This window comes from Bos javanicus, chromosome 29 (assembly GCF_032452875.1).
Source record: "Bos javanicus breed banteng chromosome 29, ARS-OSU_banteng_1.0, whole genome shotgun sequence".
Classification (NCBI taxonomy): Eukaryota; Metazoa; Chordata; class Mammalia; order Artiodactyla; family Bovidae; genus Bos; species Bos javanicus.
In genome coordinates this window covers 45646751-45668795 of record NC_083896.1, presented here as the reverse complement: position 1 = coordinate 45668795, position 22045 = coordinate 45646751, and the positions used below count along the sequence as shown (strand labels likewise).

Genomic DNA, 22045 nt, shown 5'->3' with positions numbered 1-22045 from the left:
ACAACAAAGTCTGTCCCACTCCAGTGAGGTAATTGAAAACAAACTTCTTCCCCACCCCCCCACCCCCCCACCTCAGTTCTGGAAGTGCAGGAAAGTGAAGAGCTGCCCTGGGAACCTGGCTCTGGGCAGGACCGTGCCTCCTTCTCTGACCCGCAGCCTCGAGGGGCGAGAGCAGGGCCGGCAGGGTACCCTTCTTTCTCTGGGGGCACCAGGGCGGGCGTGGTGGGCACAGGCTCTGATGCCGTTCTTGAGAGGAGTCACTGTGCAGGTCTGGCCCACCACCACCTTTCCCTCCTTGGGGCGGCAAATAGACTACAACAAAAGCAACTTATTACCAAGTGATTTAATTGGTGGTCTGGCCCTCTAGAGCATTCAAGCCTTGGAGACCAAATGACCAAAGAAAAGTGGAGTGGGGATGTCTGCACGCCCCCAGATGAGAGCGTTTCCTCTGCACTCTCCTTGGCAGTCATCTGTGCAGGGAGAGAGGGAGACCCTCCAGGGAGGGTCTGGGCTTATGGGTCTCCTAGGGATCTCGCTTGGCGAGTCCCTGTCCAGTCTCGAGGGAAGGATGGACAGAGGGCACTTCACAGCCCAGCCACCCCTACCCCACCACCCAGAAAGCCCACAGCCCCAACTCCAAAGGCAGGAGAAAGCAGAGTCTTCATGGGAAAGCATTTCACAAGTGGGGACTCTGGGTCTCTCCATCGCCTTGCACCCAAGCGGTCTCGCTGAGTCACCCCTGAAACCTCTGGTGTTGAAACTGGTCCGGTGCCTCGTGCTGATTAATGAATTACGAGTCCCCCACCCATAAGCACTCTCCTGGCCAGGGGCAGGAAGAATGCAGAACCCTGTGAACTGGAGGGAAGAACCCTCTGCCAAGTGCCCTCTTCTTCCCTCCGCACTGGGCAGTGGGCCTGTGGTGCCCTCTACCCGCCCCCCCACCGGGGGAGGGGCATTGTGAGCCGGTTAGTCACCTGCCCCAGCCCGGGCGCCTCGCTTAGCCTCGGCGTTTGGAAATGGGACAGGCGGCGGGACAATAGGCAAGGGGGGCGGTCAGCCCAGACAAAGGGCAGCAGGAAAAACACCATCACTTGCTTCGAAGCCAGCTCGCTGGCATTTGGGAGAATGTGTCATTGCGTTTACTCGGGGTGGGGGGTGGGGAGTGAGGGTGGGGAGGTTAGAGATGCTGAGGCAGAGGTAGGGTGAGAGCGGGACCCCGCCGGGGCTGGGGGGCCGGCGCCCCAGGCCGACACCCAGGGAGAAGAAAAGGGGCGGCCAGCTCAGTCCCCTGCCTGGGGAGTTTGCCGACGGACGGATGCCCTCCCGCCCCCTCCCCCAGGAGGCCCGGGGTGGTACCGCCGCAGCCTCGCCTCACCTCACCCCCCCCTCAGTGTTGTGGGAGGGAGAGGAGCCCCAGAAGCCCTCCCTTCCCTCCTCCCCCTCCTCCCCCCACCCCGGGGAGGGCCGCTACAATTTGTGGTTACAGCTTTACACGTCAGAAAAAAAAGTTTGCAGAATGTCCCACACCGAAAAAAAAAAAAAATCCGAAACCGAGCGAAAAAAACCTGCGAGTGGGCCTGGCGGATGGGATTATTAAAGCTTCGCCGGAGCCGCGGCTCGCCCTCCCACTCCGCCAGCCTCCGGGAGAGGAGCCGCGCCCGGCCCGCCCGGCCCCCAGCCCCATGGACCTCCGAGCAGGTAGGAGCCAGGCGTCCGAGGCCCCGGCCCCCGCCCCCGCCCGGGAGCCGCCAGATCCGGTTCCCGTCCTTCCCCCGGGGAGTCCCGAGCCGGGGCCGGGCCGGGGAGCCGGGCGCTGCCCCCGCCTGCGGGGCTCGGGCCGGGGCGGGGGGGCACGGGCCGGGCGCCCTCGAGAGGGGCCGGGCGGGGACGCGGCATTCCTGGAGTCCGCTCGGCGGGGCCGGGAGGTGGCCGAAGCGCAGCGGGCAGCCCGGGCGACCCACAGACCTGGGAGGCGGCCACCTGGAGCCCGGCGAGGCGGGGTCCCGGGACCGCGGAGGACCGAGCCCCGCGCCAAAGTCGGGAGAGCGAGTCCGAGGAAGGAGCGGGTCTGCGGGAGGAGACGGCGCGCGCGGAGGAGGAGGGGGCCGGGAGAGGAAGCGGGCGGGAGGGAGGGGGGCTCGGGGGAGTCCGAGGCCGGGCCGACGGGAGGCGAGGGGAGGCCGACACCTCGGGCCGCGCCGCTCTCCCTCCCCGGCCCGCCGGGAGGGGAGGGCGGGAAGGAGGGCGGGCGAGAGGAGGGCGGAGGGCAGAGCCGCGCCGGGCTGGTCCGGGCCGGGCCGCGGGAGTCGCGGCTTCCTCGCTGCGCGCCGCGCAGCCGGAGCCACCATGCTGCCCGTGGCGGGCGAGCCGGCGGCAGGTAGGGGCCGGGCGGCGGCCGCGAGCCCCCCGGGCCGGCCCGCAGTGGCCTGGGAGTGATTAGTGAGGGTGGGCTTGGTGAGGGGGGCGGTGGCGGGCGCAGCCCGGCCGGACCGGGCAGCAAAGTCTGTCACCGGCGGGGGAGCGGCGGCGGCGGCCGCTTGGCCCCGGCGCCCGCGGGAGGGCGGGCAGGGAGTGGACGGCGCGGGAAAGGGCAGCGGCCCGGCCGAGCCCGGAGCCCCGGCGCCCCCGGACCCCGCCCCCGCCGCCGGGAAGGGAGCGACCGGGCGGGAGCGGGCCGGGGGCGGGGCCGGGGGCTCCGGGGCCACACAGGGGGAAGGCGCCGCCGCCGCCGCAGGGAGGGGGCCAGGAGCGAGAGGTCACCGCCGAGGGGAGAGGGCGGGCGAGCGGGCCGAGCCCCTCGAGGGAACCCCCAGGCCCCGGGCCTCGCCCGAGTCCCCTCATCCCGGTTCTCCCCACCTTCCTTCCCAGCGACTCCGCTCTGCGCTCCAGATGCCCTCCCCAGACTCCCACCTCCCAGAGGACGCGTCCCCGCTTCCTCCAGCGCCCGGCCCGGCCCGCCCCTCTGGGGTAGGAGGGGGCTGCCGGGAGGGGAGGGGCGGCTGGAGGTCCGGCTTGGCCGGCGAGGTCCGAGCCTCGGAGAGCGGCTGTGGTGGGACGGGGTGGGGGGACTGGACGCGCTCCTCGGTCGGGCGCTCTCTGACCCTGACCCCTCCAGGCTGACACCTCTGTGCTTTCCCTGTCCCCATGGAGCCCCCTCCCCGGCTGCGGGAGCACATGTCTGCCCTTCCCCGCGGGACTCGGGGATACACCCCCCGCGCCTACAGAGCAGACCCGGTGCCCTCACTGGCTCAGACACCTTCGCTGACCTGGAGCCAACCGGGGGGAGGAAACAGGCGCCAGGCAGAGGTGGCAGCGACTGTCCCGCTGCAGCCCTGAGAGGCCTTGCCTCCCAGCTGGTGTGATGGCTCCCTCTCCCCCTGGCAGAGCCCTGCGCTGTCCGCTCACACTTTTGCACACCCCCCTCGGCACTAGCTACTCTGTTAGTGACACTTCACATTCCTCCCCACAATCCCACCTGTCTATTCACACTCTAGCTCCTGTAAGCTCCCTGAGCCCCTCCCACACTCTCTGGATAACAACGCCCTTTCAAGCACACCCACACAATTGCTGGACTATTTCCTTCATTTTGCGCTCCCGCACCCCCACCATGCCTGATTTTCTGCCTGGCTCCACCCAGGGTCCTCTTGTGGCACAACCCCACAACCCTGACCCTGGACTCCAACAAAAGCCCGACTCCTGGTTGGGAATGGACTCCTCAAGGCTGGGAGGTGGGCTGCCCACCTGTTTATTTCCCTGGGCCTCAGTTTCCTCTTCTATCATTTAGGCTGGAAGAGAAGGGCAGGGAGGGGGCTGCTGAAGAGGACGCAGAGCAGGAGTGCCACGTGGTTTGAAATTTAGCTGCACAGTGCGATCCCATCACGCAAGGCCAGCCGCTGGATGGGCTGGTGACAGAGAGGTCTCCTGACTTCTGGGCCCACCCATTACCCACTCCCTAAGCCTCTTCTCAGTTGCCTGGGGGATAGGGAACCAAGGAGAGAATGATGGAAGGGAGAGAAGAAAGACAGGGGAGGTGCAGCCAGCTCAGAAGACCAGGAAAGTTGGGCTGTTCCTTTGGGCCTTTCTGAGAAGGGGGTCTGGGGGGTGGCCCCCAGGACCGTTCCCTGACTCTCCCGCCACCGTGGACCCAGCACCCCTTCAGTGGCTGCGTTCCCGAGGTGCTTCCCTGCTGACCCCTCTGAGGTCACCAGGGTGCTGGGCCTGCCTGGCCTCAAGGCAGGGCCTTCACTCTTCCTTGCACCTCTGGGCAGCACCTCCCAGCTCCTACCTGTCGGGCTGACGGCTCTGAGCCACCAGTCCAAGGTGCAGAGTCTCCTGGCTGACCGGTCCTCCCCACTGTGACTGCCCTGGCTCGTGTGCACTGCTGAGCCCCCTATCTTTCCTGACTGAGGTCAGACTGGGGAGACGGGCTGAAGGGGGCAGCTGCCTAGAGATAGGCGTCCATGGGGTCTGCCTGCCTGTGCAGCCGTGTCAGGGTGGCCATGCGCGTGCATGGGCTAAGTGTGTGTGTGTGTGTGTGTGTGTGTGTGTGTGTGTGTGTTCATGAGGGGGGCCTTGGTTCCCAGGGCCCAGGGATCTGGATGGAATTAGGGGCTGGCCGGGGCGGGGGCCAGGATGGGGGGGTGCCGGGGGGCCCCCGCAGCAGGAAATGTGAGCTGCTCTCATTAGCTCCTCACGTGCTCAGCCGGATTTATAAACACAGGGGAAGACGGGATGTAAACAATCAGTGGGCAGCAGCCAGAGGCAGAGTTGGGGCGGGGGCCCGGGCTGGGGGCCAGGGCTGGGGGAGGGGGCCCAGGACACAGCCCCCCAGGGGCCGGCCCACCTGCATACCCTGCGCCTGGAGGGGGAGTGTGAGGACTCCAGGGTGCCCCAGCACTTGCCCTCCGAGGGAGTCAGGCAGGCTGCAGGGAGCCCAGGGCCCGCGGCTGACCCACAGGTGTTCTCTGCCCAGACAGCTCTCAGTTTTGCTGCCTGAGAGGTGGGACATCTTGCCCAGAGCAGCAGCCATCCCAACAGAGGAGAGCCCTTTGGCCTTCTGCTCCCCTCCTGCCTCTTCTCCCTCTGGATTTCTGAGGCTCCTTCCCTCTCGATCCCTCAGATCCTTCAGCTCTCTCCCCCCACCCCCCCCAGCCTTCAGTGACACAGTTACCTCAGAACTGAAATATTCCTGGAAACACCGGCCTTGTCTGGTTAATTTCATGAGCCGTTTTTCTGCCCAGATGACTTTGCTCTTGTTTTTCCAGAGGCTTCTCCCTGTGCCGTCCCTGTGTAGGGAGCCAGTCCTCCCCAGGGATGTCCCACACGGCCCAGAGGGGAAGGGAAGAACAAGGCCCAGAACTGGGTTCCTGACCCCCTGCCCCCACCCTGTGTGTGCCAGGCAGCGCCCAGTCCTAGATCTCTGGCTGGCAGGGCTGCCCAGAGCAGGGTGGGGTAAAGAGCCGAGCCTAGCTCCTAACTGCTGATTCTGCTGGGACCCTCGGCGTCATCACTAACTGCGAGAAGAGACCAGACTCAGTCCCAGAAGGGCTGCTCCCTGCTCAGCAGGTCTGCAACCCCTGAAACTAACCCCTCGCTGTGCCCATAGGATCCTGGGCACTCAGCCAGCCAGCCAGGCTGAGGGCAGCAGAGAAGGGCCTGGAGTTGTCTGGGATGTGAAGAACAGGGAATAGAAAGGAACTCAGGGGGACTTCCCTGGTGGTCCAGTGGTTAATACTCAAAGTGTGTACTGCAGGGGGCATGGGTTTGATCCCTGCTTGGGGAACTAAGATCCCCCCAACATGCTGCTCAGTGCAGCCAAAAAAAGAGAGGGGTGGGGAGGAAAAAGAAGGGAACTCAGAGTCAGCAAGAGCTAGGGGTGGAAAGGAAGGATGAGGAGAGGACCATTTGGGAGGGAAGCCACAGGCTACAGATGGAGAAGAGGAAAAGGGGAGCCTGTCTCCCTAGGCAGCAGTTATGGGTCTGGCCCTGCCTTCTGTCCTGAAACACACATGGGTGGGGCACGTGTGTGCATGTGTGCATGCATGCACACACACACATATCCTCAAGCAAGAGCCCTTCACTCAACACAGCAGAATCCCTGAGACTAGAGGCGCCCTGTTACCGTGCTCCATCAGTGCAGCCAGCCGGTAAAGCATCTGAAACAGTCAGACTGACCAGCGGGCCACTGCAGGTCGCACCTGAGCCCTGCCCTCCACAGAGACCTTCCAGACCGCGTGAATCCTAAACCCTCCGAGGCTGCAACCCTCTCTAAACCCCTGACCAAGCATATGACTAAGTCTAAACATACCTGGTGTTAATTCTAACTCCACACTTACCATAAATCTTAACTACAATCAATTTGTTAAACCCATATCCAACTTATTTCTATCAAAGCAAGTCATTGTAGAAAATTTGACAGGATATAATCTATAAAAGAAGGAAACCACTCTCGACCTCACACCTCCCCAAGCTCAAAACCCAAACTAGCCCTACTCTGAGTGACATACCATGTATCACCCCATCAGACAGCTACACCAACAGATGCACAAACGTCAGCCCCAGCCAACCCTCTCCCTGACCAAACCTAACCACATCCCCCAGCTGGACTGAAACCTCAGCCACACTCAGTCAGCCAGATCCCAATAAACTAACCTGAAACTTTAAAAGGAACCCAGTCCTTAAACCTAATCTAGCCCAGTGCCAATTACAGCCTTACTCTCTCCTAACCCTCATTGCCACTGCCAATCCCAAGGCCCACTGAATCCTGGTCTAGTGCTCTTGACCTTGAACCTCACCTAAAAGCTGGGAACATCATGTTTCCCAATGGTCGAGCCTTTCCTCACAGCTCTGACCCCTGGTCCTGGTACCCTGCGCGGCCCAAACTCTCCAGTACCGCCAGTGGACAAGCGGGACTCATCAAATACGTCTCATGCTGTCTCCGCCCCACCCCCAGCCTGTCTTCACGGCAGACCGATCCCCAGGTTTCATTCAGGTCTAACTTTTTCCCATCCGATACCCTAGAGGAGCATGGGGGCAAATCTCATTGCAGCCAGCCTCTCAGAGCGAACACCACATTTCCTTCAGTCTAACTCGATCCTATACTTTTCACGCACTGGAATCAAATCCCAGAATATAGCCCCCCACCACCCACCCAAGCCAGCCCCATGTCCTTCAGCCCGCCCGGCCCTGGTGTCCACAGCTACACCTTGCCTCTGACCCTGGTGGTCTGACCCTGCGTCCTACCTCTGGCTCAACTCCCACTCGTGGCTGCCTCTTGCATGTCCCTCTCAGGGCTGACTTCTCTCAATTTGAATCTCTGACACATGCTGTTTCCCAACCCCTGGGCTCCCCCTAAGCTGCAGAGGGTGGGAGAGAAAGCCAAGGTACAGCTGGAACCTGGGAATACTGATTCTGATTCGCAGTCCCTCGGCCTGTCCCCCCACGTACACACACACACACACACACTCACGGTGACTCTTAGCTGACACACAAATGCTCTCCAGTATCTCCTGGTAGACACACAGGCCAAGCCCTCGTCCTCAAACACAAATATGCCTCCATGAACACTCTCTCAGACCAGGAAGCGCCCCCCCCCCCCACCCGCCGCTCCATTCCGCCTGCTCCCATCTGGTGTCCCACCCTCACCCTGCTCCCACCCAAGGTGGGGACAGACACCTGCCAGCTGCCTCCTGGGCCAGGCCAGGCCACCCTCAGGTTCCTCACTGCCCTGTCCACAGGGGACTCGTGGGGGATGCTCGCGTGTCTGTGCACCGTGCTCTGGCAGCTCCCTGCAGTGCCAGCCCTCAACCGCACAGGAGACCCGGGGCCCGGCCCCTCCATCCAGAAAACCTATGACCTCACCCGCTACCTGGAGCACCAGCTCCGCAGCTTGGCTGGGACCTATGTGAGTATCGGGGCTGCTCAGGGGCTGGGAGCTGGGTGAAGAACGGGGCTGAGAGAAGAGAGAGCACCAAGAGAGTGGGGGTCCTGGTGAAGGACGGGGTGACGGGGAGGGGCTTGGGCTCTCAGGAGTCCCCCTGGCTGGCCCATCTCCTGCCCTCCCTCTTGGGGAAGGTGCCCCCTCCTCCCCATCCCTGGCCCCAGGACCAGGCATGTGGGCAGGCCTTGCACCCGCCTTGGCCCACTGCCGCACTGGCTGCCGGCCCAGCCGCCCGCCTCCCCCTGAGGGCCAGGGAAGTCTCCTCTGTTTACATCGTGTTGTGGTGTCTCTTGCCCGGGTGGGGCTGGGTGGGGCTGGAGGGCCCCACCCCCCATGCCTGTGTTCCAGCTCGTCTCTGCCCCAGACCTGGGGCCCTGCTGCTCTGGACCCATGGGCCTCCCTTCTGTCTGCCTCTCCCATCCTGGCTGGGCCTCCTAAGGGGGACTTGGGGAGAAAAGGGGGCTGTAGGGAACCCCGGCCAGAAGGGGCAGGGGGTTCGGGATGTGGATGCAAGCTATGCCATAAGGATCTGGGTGCGGTCCGGAGGTGCTCGGAGAGCCCAAGAGAGAAGGGAGGAGGGTTGGGGTTGCCGAGGACCGTGGGGAACTGGCCCCTCTTCCCGTGTTCCTCCTCCACATCCCAGACCCTACTCTGGAGCCAGGGAAAGCAGGGGGAGGAGGGTGGCGGGGGAGCTGGCTCCAGCCCCAGGATACACCGAGGAAATTAGTTTGTCTCTGAGCTTGTCAGCGTGTGAACCTCCCCCTGGGGTTGCCTATCCCAGGCCTCGCCTCTTGCTTCTCCCTCTCTCTCCCAGCTGAGCCGGCTCCTTTGCCCTCTCCCTGGGCCCCAGGCCTCTCCCCTGAGGGTTGGCAAGATTCTGTCCTTGTCCCTAGACTGTATTCACACCCTTCCTCCTGCCCAGCTCTTGAGATGGCCCATTTCTGCCTCCGGCAGCCCTGCGCCTCTGAGCCCTTCTCTGGGGGCCTCAGCGAGGACCATGTCCCCTGCCCTCCAGCGAGTGGCCCAGGCTTGTCAGGGGCAGGCGTAGCTTGGGTGCCCCCCGGCCCTCTGCCTTCCCACCCGCTCTCCTTTCTGCCTTCCCGTCCAGGAAACCTCTGCTTGACTCTGCTACCCGCTCCAGCTCCTGACCCTTTTTCTTCCCCGGGCTTTCCCTGCCAAATTCCCTGAAGGAGTGGTCTACACCCTCTGCCTCCACTTCCTCTCCACCCACTCACTCCTTAACCCCTGCAATCTGGCTTCCAGGCCACTGGAACGGTTCTCTCCAAGGTCGTCAGGCACCTGGTTCTTGCCAAGCCCAGCGGTGTTCCTGAGCCTCACTGTCCTCACTCTCTGTTTTGCAGCCCTGCTGCTGAGCCCTGCTGCCTTCTCGAGCTCCTCTTCTTGGCCCTGCACTCTCCTGGTCCACCTTCACCTCTGTGGCCTGGCCTCCTGGGTCCTCAGGGCTCCTCTTCCGCTCTGCCCTGCCCCCCACGGGGCGCTGTCCCAAGGCTTGTGCTCTCAGCCAGTCAGCACGTCCTTCCTGAGTTTCTCCTGCGTGTTTTTCTCTTTCTGCACTTCTCCATAGGGGAGCTCATCGCCCTCGTTGCTTCAGCTGTCACCTCCATGCCAATGACATCCCTGGAGAAACTTAGGGGAGGCCTAGCATGGAGATGGGGCCAGTGTCAGGGGACGCAGGAAATAGAAGCTTTGGGGGCGAGCATCTCCCAGCAGGCCAGCCGGCTCCTCCGCCCCCCTCCTTCCCCATCGTCCTCTCCTTTTCACAGCTGAACTACCTGGGCCCCCCTTTCAACGAGCCTGACTTCAACCCCCCTCGGCTGGGGGTGGAGACTCTGCCCAAGGCCACTGTCAACCTGGAGGTGTGGCGAAGCCTTAACGACAAACTGCGGCTGACCCAGAACTACGAGGCCTACAGCCACCTCCTGTGCTACCTGCGGGGCCTCAACCGCCAGGCCGCCACGGCCGAGCTGCGCCGCAGCCTGGCCCACTTCTGCACCAGCCTCCAGGGCCTACTGGGCAGCATCGCGGGCGTCATGGCAGCTCTGGGCTACCCGCTGCCCCAGCCTCTGCCCGGGACTGAGCCCACCTGGGCCCCTGGCCCTGCCCACAGTGACTTCCTCCAGAAGATGGACGACTTCTGGCTGTTGAAGGAGCTGCAGACCTGGCTGTGGCGCTCAGCCAAGGACTTCAACCGACTCAAGAAGAAGATGCAGCCTCCAGCCACCGCAGTCACCCTACACCTGGAGGCCCGTGGCTTCTGATCTCCGACCACTCTCTCCTTCCCTTCCTCCTTCCAGTCCTGCTCCCACTCTAGGAGGGAGAAACGCGTACACCAACACTCGTTGAGCCAGGAGACTGAAGCCGTGAGCCTCCAGCCTCCCTGGACTTGGAGGATGGTGTGATGCAATGAGGCCCATCCCCTCCTGGCCTCCCTAAGTCCTACGGGTCTGAGGAAGAGGTGCAATAGGCCCCATCCCATTTCCACAGGACGTCATGCTCAAGGGCACCCAGAGTGGCTGCAGTTGGCGTGAGGCTCTTGCAGCTTCCTGCTTCCTGCCCACCACTTGCCAGTGCCCACTCAGCCCCTCAAGTGGCACTTCCAGGAAGCGTGCCTGTAGGGCAGGGAGAGGGGGGGCACCATCACATGTGCCTTTCTGGGGTGAAACCCTTTGGCTGCCCTGCTCTCCTTAGATGGGTGTTGCTCCCCCACCCCTCAAACAACTCAATACATCCAGTTCAGGAAACACACAGTGGCCAAGTCCAGACGGAAGAGATGGGATGAAAAATGGAAGAGGTGGGGTCTGCAATGGAGGTGATACTGAAAGCAGAGGGGCAGGGACAGACTGGACCCAGGGGCCACCAAGGTGATCCGTGGCACAGGGTGTCATCCAGAAGGACATGGCCTTGGATTTCCTTGCCAGCTCCAGGGTGCCTCCCCTCCGCCCCCTTTCCCAGGGTATCTGTGGGTTGCCCAGGCTGGGGAGGGCAACCATAGCCACAGCCACAGAATTTCCTGAAAGTTTACATTGTGGTAGCATTTCGGGGTATGGGGGCAGCTCCCCTAGGCCCTGCCCCCCAGCCCCACCCAACTCATGACTCTTTTAAGTTTGTTGTATTAATATTTATTTATTTGGAGATGTTATTTATTAGATGATATTTATTGCAGAATTTCTATTCTTGTATTAACAAATAAAATGCTTGCCCCAGAATGTCATCTCTTTGCTTGACCTCGCCCCACCCCTGGCTCTCATCCGTGTTCTCCTGGCCTTTCCTCTGCCCACCCCCAGCCCTAGGCTCCCACACCTGCTAGTGAAGGGCCAGAAGCCCAAGAGTTAGCCCAGGAGAGGCCGAGCCGGGGAAGAGGCTCTCTCCCACATGTCCACTGGGGAGACGCTCCTGCCCCTCACCCACCCTCTTATTGTTCAGTCCCTCAGTCATGTCTGACTCTGACCCCGTGGACTGCAGCACACCAGGCTTCTCTGTCCTTCACTATCTCCCTGAGTTTGCTCAAGACTCATGCCCATTGAGTCAGTGGACTCAACCATCTCATCTTCTTTCACCCCCTTCTCCTTTTGCTTGCAGTCTTTCCCAGCATCAGGGTCTTTTCCAGTGAGTTGGTCCTTCGAATCAGGTGGCCAAAGTACTGGAGCTTCAGCATCTGTCCTTCCAATGAGTCTTCAGGGTTGATTTCCTTTAGGATTGACTGGTTTGATCTCCTTGCTGTCCAAGAAGTCCTCCCAAATATCTTCCCCTCTGTCGCTTCCTTTCCTCCTCCCAGCCTTTGCTAATCCACCTTACTCCTCTGGCTCACTTTAGTGGTCCTGTAGGTCTGTCCCTGTGCAAAGCTGCCTGTCTGCCCTCTGACTCTCTCTCCAAGCCCCTCAGCTTCCCCAGGACCCCCACCTGGGGCTACCTGTCTGAGCCCCCAGCAGTAACCCTCACCATCTAGACACTTTCCATCTCCCATGGAGCGTGACAGACTGAGGCCAAGTCACAAGCTTCAGCTGTGATTCTACACTTTGCTCTTCCACATAAAATTAATAGAGGAGAGAGAAGAACTCACACTGCAATGCAAGCAAATAAGACAGACGCTGTTCAAGGATGATGTTGTTTAGTCGCTCAGTCACGTCTGGTTCTTTGCAACCCCATGGAGTGTAACCCGCCATGCTCCTCTCTCCATGGATTTTTCAGGCAAGAATACTGGAGAGGGTTGCCACTACCTTCTCCAGGGATCTTCCTGACTCAAGGATCGAAGCCTCGTCACCTGCTTGGCAGCCAGATTCTTTACCCCTGAGCCACCTGGGAAGCCCAATCAAGGATGACCTAAGCTCAAATTCCAGGTCCATAACCTACCAGCTGGGTGACCTTGGACAAATGATTTAAAGCTCTCTACTGTCCAGTTTCCCCATCTGTAAAATGGGTAAAATTAACACCCTTATAAGAATGTTGGAAGGGATAAGAGACACAATGACAGTAAGATGCTTGGCTGAGGTGCCAAGGATCCATAATCACAGATGACTGATGTCAGCATATCAGGATGCTCTGGTGAAGAGCTGCTGGGTGGATCCATGTGCTAATTGTTCCCAGGTAACATGGGGATATTTTACCAGGGCCTCTTGCAGACAGTGCCCTAAGTGAAGGGAGTAACAAATGAGGGTGATGTCAACCAGTTGACAGATATTTTAAAGACCTAATTACCTGCCCATCACTGTGCTAACTGGTGTAGGAGAGCCAAAAGAAGGCCAGGACCTGACTTGGCTGCTGCCCTTACAGAGCCCAAAGTCTCTGGGAAGAAACCGGGCTCGCCTGAGCCGATAAGAAACAAAAGCACAAAATCCTGCTCTTGCAGACAGACCCTGGGAGGTGGTGACAAGTGCAGAGTCACTGGAAGCGGGAGATCTGGGAGTATAGGTGCGGGAGCCACGAACCTGCTTGTGGGTGGCGTGAGCCCGGCTCTGTCAAAGGTCCCTGAGTCACCTGACCCAAGGGGGAGAACACACCCACCCTGAGGGGTCCAGGCGTGCCCAGGGACACCTGCAGGTCCCACCACCCGCCAGCCTAAGGAAATAGAAAGAAAAGGGCATCTGGGCTGTCTCCACGCAGTGGTTGTTCTGTGAGGCACCAGGCAAGGGGCTAAACAGGATGCAGGCTGAAGGAAGGTGCTTCCCGCCTACTGTGTGCTTCCTGGGGGCAGATTCTGAGTCTTCCCCATTTCCCTCTCCAGCATGCAGCTCAGGCTCAAGCTCAAGCCCAAAGAAGGTGTTCAATTAGCGTGTGGAACTAAACAATCCAGGAAAAGGGACCAGCCCCCGCCCCATCCCCACCCCCTGCCAAATGCTAGAATCCAAGGCAGAATTTGATTAAGTGCAGAAAGACGCAGGGGAAATACTATTTGAAGGAAGGAGTGATGGCATCCAGGCAGGCAAGGGCCCTGCTGGTCTGAGAGCTCCACTGGGGAGGAAGTAGCGTCTGCAGTCCCCGCTGTATTCCCAGCACCCAGGACACAGTGGGTGCTCCTGAGGGGGATCTGACACCGTTCCTGGAGGGTGGGCAGGACCAGGGCTGGTTGTGTCCACCTCCTTTTTAACCAGGTAGCATCCTGAGGGCAGGCTCCACCATGTATTCATTGTTGCATCCTTGAAGCATTTCCCCACAATGATAAAGTACTCGATGATCTGATTTGAAGAGCGATGATCTGATTTGAAGAGCGTAGAGACAACAGTATGTGAAAAGCCAAGGGAAGAGCATTTCAAAGAGGCAGCCCCAGGAGACTGGAGAGGAGATGGGGGGAGAAACTGCATTGGCTTTGGTCACCAGGGAGTCCTAGGCCACCTCTGCAAGAGCAGTTGAGAGACACTGAATTGTGAGATTAAAGAAGGAGGTGGTAAGAAGGAAGGTGGAAGAATAAACCTATTCCTTCCAGAGTTTAGTGGCAAAGGGAATCTCTAAAGTGAGCAGCAGAATCACAGGAGGTGTTTTGCTTGGGTGGTTTGCTGTGGGCGTTTTTACCTGCAGGAGGTCAGGACACGTTGTTGCTGTGTGAGGGGTGGTGGGGGAGAAGGACTGAGAAGTTTGGGGGATGGAATCAGGGACAGGCAGAGGAGAATCAAAAGGGCTGCTGGGGCACCAGTGAGGTCAGCAAACACTTCTCTGCTGTGGACTCATCAGCAGGATTGTGACATTCTCTGACATTTCCTAGAGAGCCAGAGGTGGCCAGAGGGGGTGGACAGAGTGAAGAGAGGCTATTTCCCAAGGTTGAGAACTGGCAAGGCAGGGATGGCAGAGAATCAAGGGGTGAGAGGCTCCAGAGGGCTAGAGAGTGCATGTTGAGTGGCTGTGAGCTATTGAGTTGTGTGCAGGGGTGCTGGGTGGGAGCAGAGGGAAATGGTTGGCGGGGGGTGGGGAGGGGGGAGCAGGCAGTGGACACAGAGGAGAACCTAGCCGGAAAGGGCATTTTCCCCCAAATAGTTCCTTACTATGACATCAGTGCTGAGTCTTTCTTTGGGGTTTGGCCCTGTGGACCATGGGGCAGGCAGCTCCTGACAAACCACAGCTCATCAGGATTTTCTGTGAATGGGTTTATCATGGGTTCTCCATCCACAGATGCTTCAGGAGAAGTGATGAGTTTTCACTGGTTATCTTCATTAGTTAGTGTCACTGGTTATCTCATGTTCCACCTCTTAAGTATGATATTATAGCCAGAGGGGGGAACAGTGGAAACAGTGACAGACTTTATTTTTGGGGGGCTCCAAAATCACTGCAGATGGTGACTGCAGCCATGAAATTAAAAGACACTTGCTCCTTGGAAGAAAAGTTATGACCAACCTAGACAGCATATTAAAAAGCGGAGATATTACTTTGCCAACAAAGGTCCATCTAGTCAAAGCTATGGTTTTTCCAGTAACCATGTATGGATGTGAGAGTTGGACTATAAAGAAAGCTGAGCGCAGAAGAATCGATGGCTTTTGAACTGTGGTGTTGGAGAAGACTCTTGAGGGTCCCTTGGACTGCAAGGAGATCCAATCAGTCCATCCTAAAGGAAATCAGTCCTGAATATTCATTGGAAAGACTGATGCTGAAGCTGAAACTCCAATATTTTGGCCACTTGATGTGAAGAACTGACTCACTGGAAAAGACCCTGATGCTGGGAAAGATTGAAGGCAGGAGGAGAAGGGGAAGACAGAGGATGAGATGACTGGATGGCATCACCGACTCAATGGACATGAATTTGAGTAGACTCCAGGAGCTGGTGATGGACAGGGAGGCCTGGTGTGCTGCAGTCCATGAGGTTGCAAAAAGTCGGACATGACTAAGCGACTGAACTGATCTGACAGCCAGAGGCCCAGGGAGGCCAAGGTCAATTTAAGAACCTGAAACACAGAGCCCTGCAGTCCCCACGGTTGGGGCAGCTGGGGGGGCGGGGGAGGGCACTACCGCTAGACCTCCTTTTGTCCCCAGAAAGGCTAGGGAGGGTGGGAGGGAAGGAGAGAAGGCCCTCTTCCCTGTTGCTCCCCACCACCCCCACCCCACCAACAGCGCATGAAGAAGAACTCTCACCCCCATGTTGAGATGCCTACCAGATGGAGAACTGTGAGTTGGGTGAGGCAACGTTCGGGGTGGTGGGGGGTGGCGGGTATAGTCGACTCTGCTGGGAGGCGGTAGGGGGGCAGTCATGCTTTGCCAGCTTCCTGCTTTTGCAAAGACTGACCCATATCTAGGACTTCTGTCCCCCCTTGGTGTGTGGGGAGATTCATTCAAGCACTCGCTCTCACACAAACACATATTCTTCACCCACTTGCCACAGCGGAGAGGGCCAAGGGAGGCCCTTGTTCCTCTTAACCTAGAGGGCAAGGGCGATGATCCAGGCCTGGTTGAGCACTCTGACGGGTGGCTCCCTCTCAGCTCCCCCTTATTCTCTGGAGCCACAACTGTCCCTGCCTTTGTCCCTTCAAGTCTTGAGCTCCCTGACTCAGCCTGTTTCCCCAGTTTCCCAGCAGTGGACAAAGCCCTCATCAGTGGGGTGGGGGTGGGGTTGGGGGCAGTGAGGGAGTCACTGTGAGCTTTAGAACCAGAGCTGCAGCCCTCTCCCCAGCCTTCAGTGTCTCTCAGCCTTCCTAGTTCAGAGGCCACCTCTAGGCTCCTCCCCACCTGGCCCTCATCTCCACAAGGCCAGGCCGATGGGGTGGACGTGAAGGAGGACCCTCCTCCCAGCTGGACAAAGTCTGACACCTGGTGGCCAAGGTGAGGAATGGCCAGAAGGGCCCCTTTTCAAAGTTCCCTAGGACTTCTTTAGAGCCGGGAAGGCCAAGGTGAAATAGGTGATGGGAGGGAGGTTTGCATGGGGTGGTGGGGACAGGGCAGAAGAGACATCCAGCGGCAGAAACCCAGACCCAGGGGAACTTCTGCCTTCCCCCAGGCTCCTGAAGCCCATGAGGCCAGAGAAGCTGGAGCAGGAGGAAGGAGGATGTCTGAGGGGATCAGTAGGGACCAGGAGGAGCTGCCTGAAAGAATTCTGGCCCCACAGGGTGGGAAACGGGGCTCAGGGGTGTGAGTCTGTTGCCCAGAATCTCCAGCTTAGGGTGGGTGGCAAGGCCTGAGAACCTGAGGAATGGGGGTGTTGGGGAGGGAAGGAGAGCGGCTGCACCCCACCGTCTGCTGGGCCCCAGGCAGCTGCTCCCCTCTCTCTACCTGCCCCCTCTTCTGAGCTCTGACAGGCCCTTCCCGCAGGCCCCACTGTGGGGGGGGGGGTAGGGAAGGGGCTCTTAGGGTGCATGCGCAGTGCTGAGGCCCCCCCATCCTGCCGCATTGTCTGAGCTAAGCCAGGCCTAATCCCCCTTCCCCTCGGAGCAGTCAATGGCAGGCCTCAGCCCTTAGGAAGGTGCTGGGATCCTATTCCAGGTCTTTTCTCTCATTTTCTCTTGGGTTCCCCCAAGATTTTGGACTTGGCCTTGAGGCAAGGGCCTTGAGCGTTCCGAGGTCATTCCTGCTAGTCTCATCACCAGCCAGCCTCTGGGGATCAGGGCTGACAAGGAACCTACACCTGGGTCTCAGGAAATTCCCTGAAAGAGAGAGAGTTCAGCCCCCAAGCTAGACCTCTGGCTTGGCCTTCCAGCCTGAAGCCTGAACCACGACAGGCCCCAGGACAGCGGTTTTGGGGCTAGGCCAGGAGGTTGCCTGAGTAGGGATAGAGGTTCCAGGAAGGAAGAGCAAAAGAGGCAGACAGGGTTGGGGAGCAAAGAAGGAAAACACCTGAGGATGGGCAGGCGGACATCTGGCCTAGTTGCCAGCACAGCTTAGGAATCCAGATGCCAAGTTGGGCAAGGATGCCAACTGGACAGGGATGGCCCCAAAACCCCTGATTGCCAACTCCTTCAGGCCCTGGGGCTTGAGCCCACTGCTATGTGACTAGGAGAGGGGGCCATGCTGCCTGTGGAGAGTTTGCTCAACTCCAGGCCAGAAAGCCCATCTTAGGGTGCCTGCACTTGAACTGATAACCTGGACTAGGAGAAGCCAAAGGCCAAGGGAGACATCTTCCAGGCTGAGTAGGGCAGGCTAGCAGGGCCTGGACCAGGCAGGGCTGGGGGCAGCTGGCAGGGATTGCCCAGAGACGGCCCATGGAGCCAGCCAGGGTGCCAGAGGGGAGAGGGACTAGCTCAGGCAGCAGTAGGAGCCACTGTGGCCGCCCAGCCGCATACCCCATTTCACGCTCCCTGGGCGGTGGCAGGGCCCCACGGCTATCAGCTTTCAGGGGTGGGAGGGACCAGGAATGAGGAGGGGTCTGCCCCACCCATGGCTCCCTACTCCCTCAGGGCTTTGTGGGCTCAGAAGCTGGGTGCCACACACCTCCGGACACGCCCTCTGGGGAGGGGTGGTCAGACCCACAGAGCCTGAGCACCATCCCTCCCTGGAGTACTCCCTGCCTGACTGGACCCCACACCAAAGCCCTTCCCACGCCTGGTGGAGAGGGCCTCCCTGTCTTCCTCCCCATCACAGCAAGGCCCCTGTCTCCCTCTGTGTGGGCCCCACTTAGTCCAGGAGGCAGATGGGGGGATTAGACCTGGCCCAGCCCAAACAATAAAGCAGGGAAGGGCCCTCCAGCTCCGTGCAGTGCACCCAGGAGCTCCCACTCCTCCACTCCGCTCTCCTCCATGAAGGGATGGGGAGAGCCAGGCGGGAGGAGGCCCCTGCAGACACAGCCTGTTCCTGCTCCTCCGCCTCCTCTTTGGTGGTCTGTTCTGCAGAGCATTCTCCTCCCTTGTGCCACACTCCTCCTGAGACAGGGCACCCAGACCCGACCCCACCCCACAGGGCACCCACCCTCCCTTGTGCCCCGGGAGGAAGAACCGGACGGGATCTGTAGAGGGCGATTAGCACTGGGCCAGGCCCTGCACTGATTCCCAGACTCCCACTGGCCAGCACTTTTGCCTGCTGCCAGGAAGTTGGTGAGGAGGAGGCGGGTACAGGGGTGAGTCAGCGATGACAGGAGCCCAAGGGACAAAGGTCATGGGTGGAGAATTGAGAGACACTGTTTACAGCAGCCCACCTCCTCCAGGAGGACTCCAGTGCTAAGCCAGCCTCACAGTACAACGCATTTCTGGCCCTGTCGTCCTCTTCTCGTTTGTTAGGAATTTGATCCTTGCACTGCCATTTGTGTGTCTGCTTGCCTATTGGCCTGTGAGCTCCTGGGGGACACTGAGGGACAATGGTTTCACCAGGGCCCCACCGTGCCTGTGACTTCCTACTTCCTACTTCCTGTTATTTTATTTTGGCTGCACTGGGATGCTTGTGGGATCTTAATTCCCAGAACAGGGATCGAATCTGTTCACCCTGCAGTGTAAGTGCCGAGTCCTAATCACTGGACTGCCAAGGAAGTCCTCAGTACTTCCTACTTTCAAGAACCATTTCTGTCTATTTTAGTTGAGAGAATATGTGGGAAAGTGCTCAGGACAGAACTTGGCACACTGTGTAAGTGTTAGGTTTATTGTCGGTATTTTCTGCTCATACTCTCACATTGGGACAAATTTTACTGACGAAGGACTAGGGGTCCAACACACTCTGGCCTCCTGCACCGTGTGGAATCTTCCTGAACAGAGGGCAGGCAGGGCCAGGCTGTGGGACCCTGGGACAGTTGAAGAGGCAAGCACTCGCCTGGACTAAGAGTGGGCAGTATTTCTGGGCTCAGACTGTGAGAAAGGAGCTTTCAGAACCCCTGGGCTTCTCCAGCCAGCCAGGTCTCCTGGGGCCGGTGGGGGCGGGGTGGGAGCAGGGAAGGGGTCTGGATTAGCCCAAACTCTCTCCGGACCTCCAGACCTGCCCCCACAACGCTCTTCGGGCCAAGGGGCGGGAGTGGAAGTCTCCGGCTGGGCTCTGGGGAGTTATAGACCGGCCACGGGGATTAGTGAGGCTGAAAAGAACATTTGCCTAGGAAGGGAAAACGGGAAGTGAGAGAAAACGCTCTGTAAGTCCCCCGAGACCCACTGCAGACCAGTGTGGGGTGGCCGGAGGAGGTGGTGCCGTCTGGGGCATCTTGACAGGTCCCCCACTTAGCCTCCCCCCCTCCCCCAGAGCACAGCTGCATCAACTGCCCCGCCCCTGCCTGCACCGCCTGCCATTGGCTGGGACCAGGCCCCGCCCCGCAGAGGCGGCCTCTCATTGGCTTAGGTCTGCTGTTTGCATGCTTGCGGGGGTGGGGGAGACGCGTCATTCCCTGGAACCCTCCGACTTCCTTGCTGTTTGTCTGGGTCGTCCGTCTGCCCATCGCTGGCCCCAGGCTCGCTCTCTGGCCCCAGCCCTCTCTCGCTCTCTCTCAGCAGCTGTCTCTCGTGCCCGCTGGCCTGCCTCTCCTTCCCGGCAGTGGCCTCCTCCTCTGCCTGCCTGGGTGGCCGCCATGGGCCGGAAACGGCTCATCACTGACTCCTACCCTGTAGTGAAGAGGAGGGAGGGCTCCGCTGGGCACAGCAAGGGGGAGCTGGCACCAGATCTAGGTCTCTGAGATGTGGGAGGGCGGGAGGAGTGGACGTGAGGGACATGAAAGGACGTAGGCAGTGGAAGGGGAAGTGGAGTATGTCCTCTACTTCCGACACCCAGCCTACTTCCGACACCAGTGGACAGCAGAGGCAGAAGGGTGGTGAGAGCTGGGGAACAGTGGGTCAGCTGTGAGCCAAGGGGCAGGGCACAGGCCTGGGCAGGCCTGAGGAACAGCATATCATTGCAGGGGAAGAGCCCCTACCCCTGAGCGTGGATGAAGAGGAGCTGGAGCTGCTGAGGCAGTTTGACCTGGCCTGGCAGTACGGGCCCTGCACAGGTGAGAGCCCCTCAGGCCCGAGAGCACATCCAGGGGCCAGTCCTGCCACCCACATGTCTCCCAAGCAACCCCAGCCCCTGCCTGACCCTCTGGGCACCGTCTCCTGAGACGGTGGGGTGTGCAGGTCCTAACACACCCCTCCAAACATACTCTCTAGCCTGGACTTTCCCCTGCCCCCCTCGAGGCCTCACTGTCTTCTTTCCACTCCTACAGGGATCACACGGTTGCAGCGCTGGCATCGGGCAGAGCAGATGGGCTTGAAGCCTCCCCCAGAAGTGCGTCAGGTGCTGCAGAGCCACCCCGGGGATCCCCGCTTCCAGTGCAGGTCAGAGACAAGCCGGGGAGAGCTCTGGGGGGTGGGGCAGGGACTTCAGGTACCACCGGCCTGCTGGCCCCGGATGGGGGCTGTCCTGACCTGCGGGAGAAGTAGGGTAGACTTGGGGATCAGCCCTGGGCAGGCAAGAAGGTTCTACAAGGTGCTGGGCTCAGGAGGCAGAAGCTTGCCTTGCGTAATTCTTATCTCTGAGCTAACGGTGGAGGAAGAGTACACCTGGGGCCCAAGGGACTATTTCGTGCTCAAAGGTTGGCCAAGGGCTTTAGGCCGTGGCCAAGAGCTGGGGCTGGTGAGAGCAAGTGGAGAGACTTCACTGACTCGGGTTTCCCTCCATCCCGACCCTCCTGCACAGCCTCTGGCATTTCTACCCGCTCTGACGCGCCGCCGAAGACCTCCTGCCTGCTACTTGAGAACCGGACACAAGTGAGAGCCAGTTGCTGCCCCATGGTTCAGCTCTGCTGTGGAGAACATTTGGCAGGAAAGAGGCTCACAGGGAAGGAAAGAGGCTGAATCTGGAGGTCTAACCAGCCGGGTTCCAGGGCCCCCTCTGAGAATCGACACAGCGGAAGCCAGGTGCCCCCTACAGGCAGAGTGGTCTCTGAGGAAGAGGGCTTGGCCATGACCCTTCTGAAGCCTGCCACACCCCTGACCTGGAGCCTGTGGTCCCTGGCATGATGTGGCAAATCAGGCGCAGCTTTGGGCAGAACCAGACTCCGGCAGAAGGCAGATGACCTCAGAGGCCAAGGTGCACCCGCTCCTCAGGCTGGGAACTCAAGGGCAGAATGGCTGAGCTCACAGGGCAAGGGGTTCACTAGTGCTTATCAATAAAGAACTCTGAGCCTGGAAACCTGACCAGTCTCTTTTTGTGGCCCTGCCTGGGCTGTTGATAGGCGGCTGAGAACCAGAACCGTGCCCTCCTGCAAGGTGTTTGTGTCTCTTCCACTCCTAACCCTAGACCGGAGAGGAAGGAGAGACACCTTCAAAAAAAAACAACGGTCAGTCCCCACAAGCGCTGGGCAACCTCTGGCGCCCCCTGGTGGTGCACAGGAAAACGACTCTAGCCACCTTCACCGACCAGCCAGGAAAAAACCACTGAACCCATCACTTAGCCTGCCCAGTGCCCAACTCACAAAAATGGGTCCTTTGTCAGAGCAGGACCCATGAGCCCACTTATAAGGTCCAGACAGACATCACATTCCCAGAAAGCACCTCCACTTGCCACTGGGGGCCACCTGGCTCCAAAGCAGGGTTGGGGGAGAGTTTCAACTCACAGGACCTGCTCAGAGGTGGCCATAATCTGAGAAGCTTCAGTAGGGAACTGACAGGTCCTGGAGATGGAGGAGAACTGGCTGTATCGACAAACAACGCTTAGGGGACCCTGGGACATGGAGAATGGAATCAGTACTTATGATACCTCAGCTCTCTGTCCTGTGGCAGCTGGAGACAGAAC

The 22045-nt window shown here is 59.7% G+C and overlaps 3 protein-coding genes across 7 annotated transcripts in view; 2 read left to right on the top strand and 1 right to left on the bottom strand.

Moving 5' to 3' along the window:
* RAD9A (RAD9 checkpoint clamp component A) overlaps positions 1-22045 on the bottom strand; it is a 57651-nt gene that overhangs the window by 17191 nt on the left and 18415 nt on the right. The window lies entirely within an intron of this gene.
* On the top strand, positions 1481-11166 carry CLCF1 (cardiotrophin like cytokine factor 1). 4 transcript variants are annotated; one of them, XM_061407174.1, is made up of 4 exons: positions 1481-1698; positions 2869-2967; positions 7737-7903; positions 9724-11166. In XM_061407174.1, exons 1-4 carry the CDS (start codon positions 1683-1685, stop codon positions 10216-10218), a joined length of 777 nt encoding a protein of 258 aa, XP_061263158.1. In that variant the 5' UTR covers positions 1481-1682; the 3' UTR covers positions 10219-11166. The 4 variants fall into 4 exon arrangements, with proteins under 4 accessions (XP_061263158.1, XP_061263160.1, XP_061263159.1 ...); XM_061407176.1 differs by lacking the exon at positions 2869-2967 and having other exon boundaries at positions 1484-1698; XM_061407175.1 differs by lacking the exons at positions 1481-1698; positions 2869-2967 and adding an exon at positions 2288-2377.
* Positions 19639-21442, top strand: POLD4 (DNA polymerase delta 4, accessory subunit). The gene is made up of 4 exons (XM_061407184.1): positions 19639-19941; positions 20172-20261; positions 20475-20586; positions 20948-21442. The coding sequence occupies exons 1-4, from the start codon at positions 19845-19847 to the stop codon at positions 20970-20972; spliced, it is 324 nt and encodes a 107-aa protein (XP_061263168.1). The 5' UTR covers positions 19639-19844; the 3' UTR covers positions 20973-21442.

Coding starts and splice junctions, on each gene's coding strand:
- CLCF1 (XM_061407172.1), top strand. CDS start 7,559: ATGAACACTCTCTCAGACCAGGAAGCGCCCCCCCCCCCCACCCGCCGC. Junction 7,904..9,723: donor GCAGCTTGGCTGGGACCTAT/GTGAGTATCGGG, acceptor TCCTTTTCACAG/CTGAACTACCTGGGCCCCCC.
- POLD4 (XM_061407184.1), top strand. CDS start 19,845: ATGGGCCGGAAACGGCTCATCACTGACTCCTACCCTGTAGTGAAGAGG. Junction 20,262..20,474: donor GCAGTACGGGCCCTGCACAG/GTGAGAGCCCCT, acceptor CCACTCCTACAG/GGATCACACGGTTGCAGCGC. Junction 20,587..20,947: donor GATCCCCGCTTCCAGTGCAG/GTCAGAGACAAG, acceptor CCTCCTGCACAG/CCTCTGGCATTTCTACCCGC.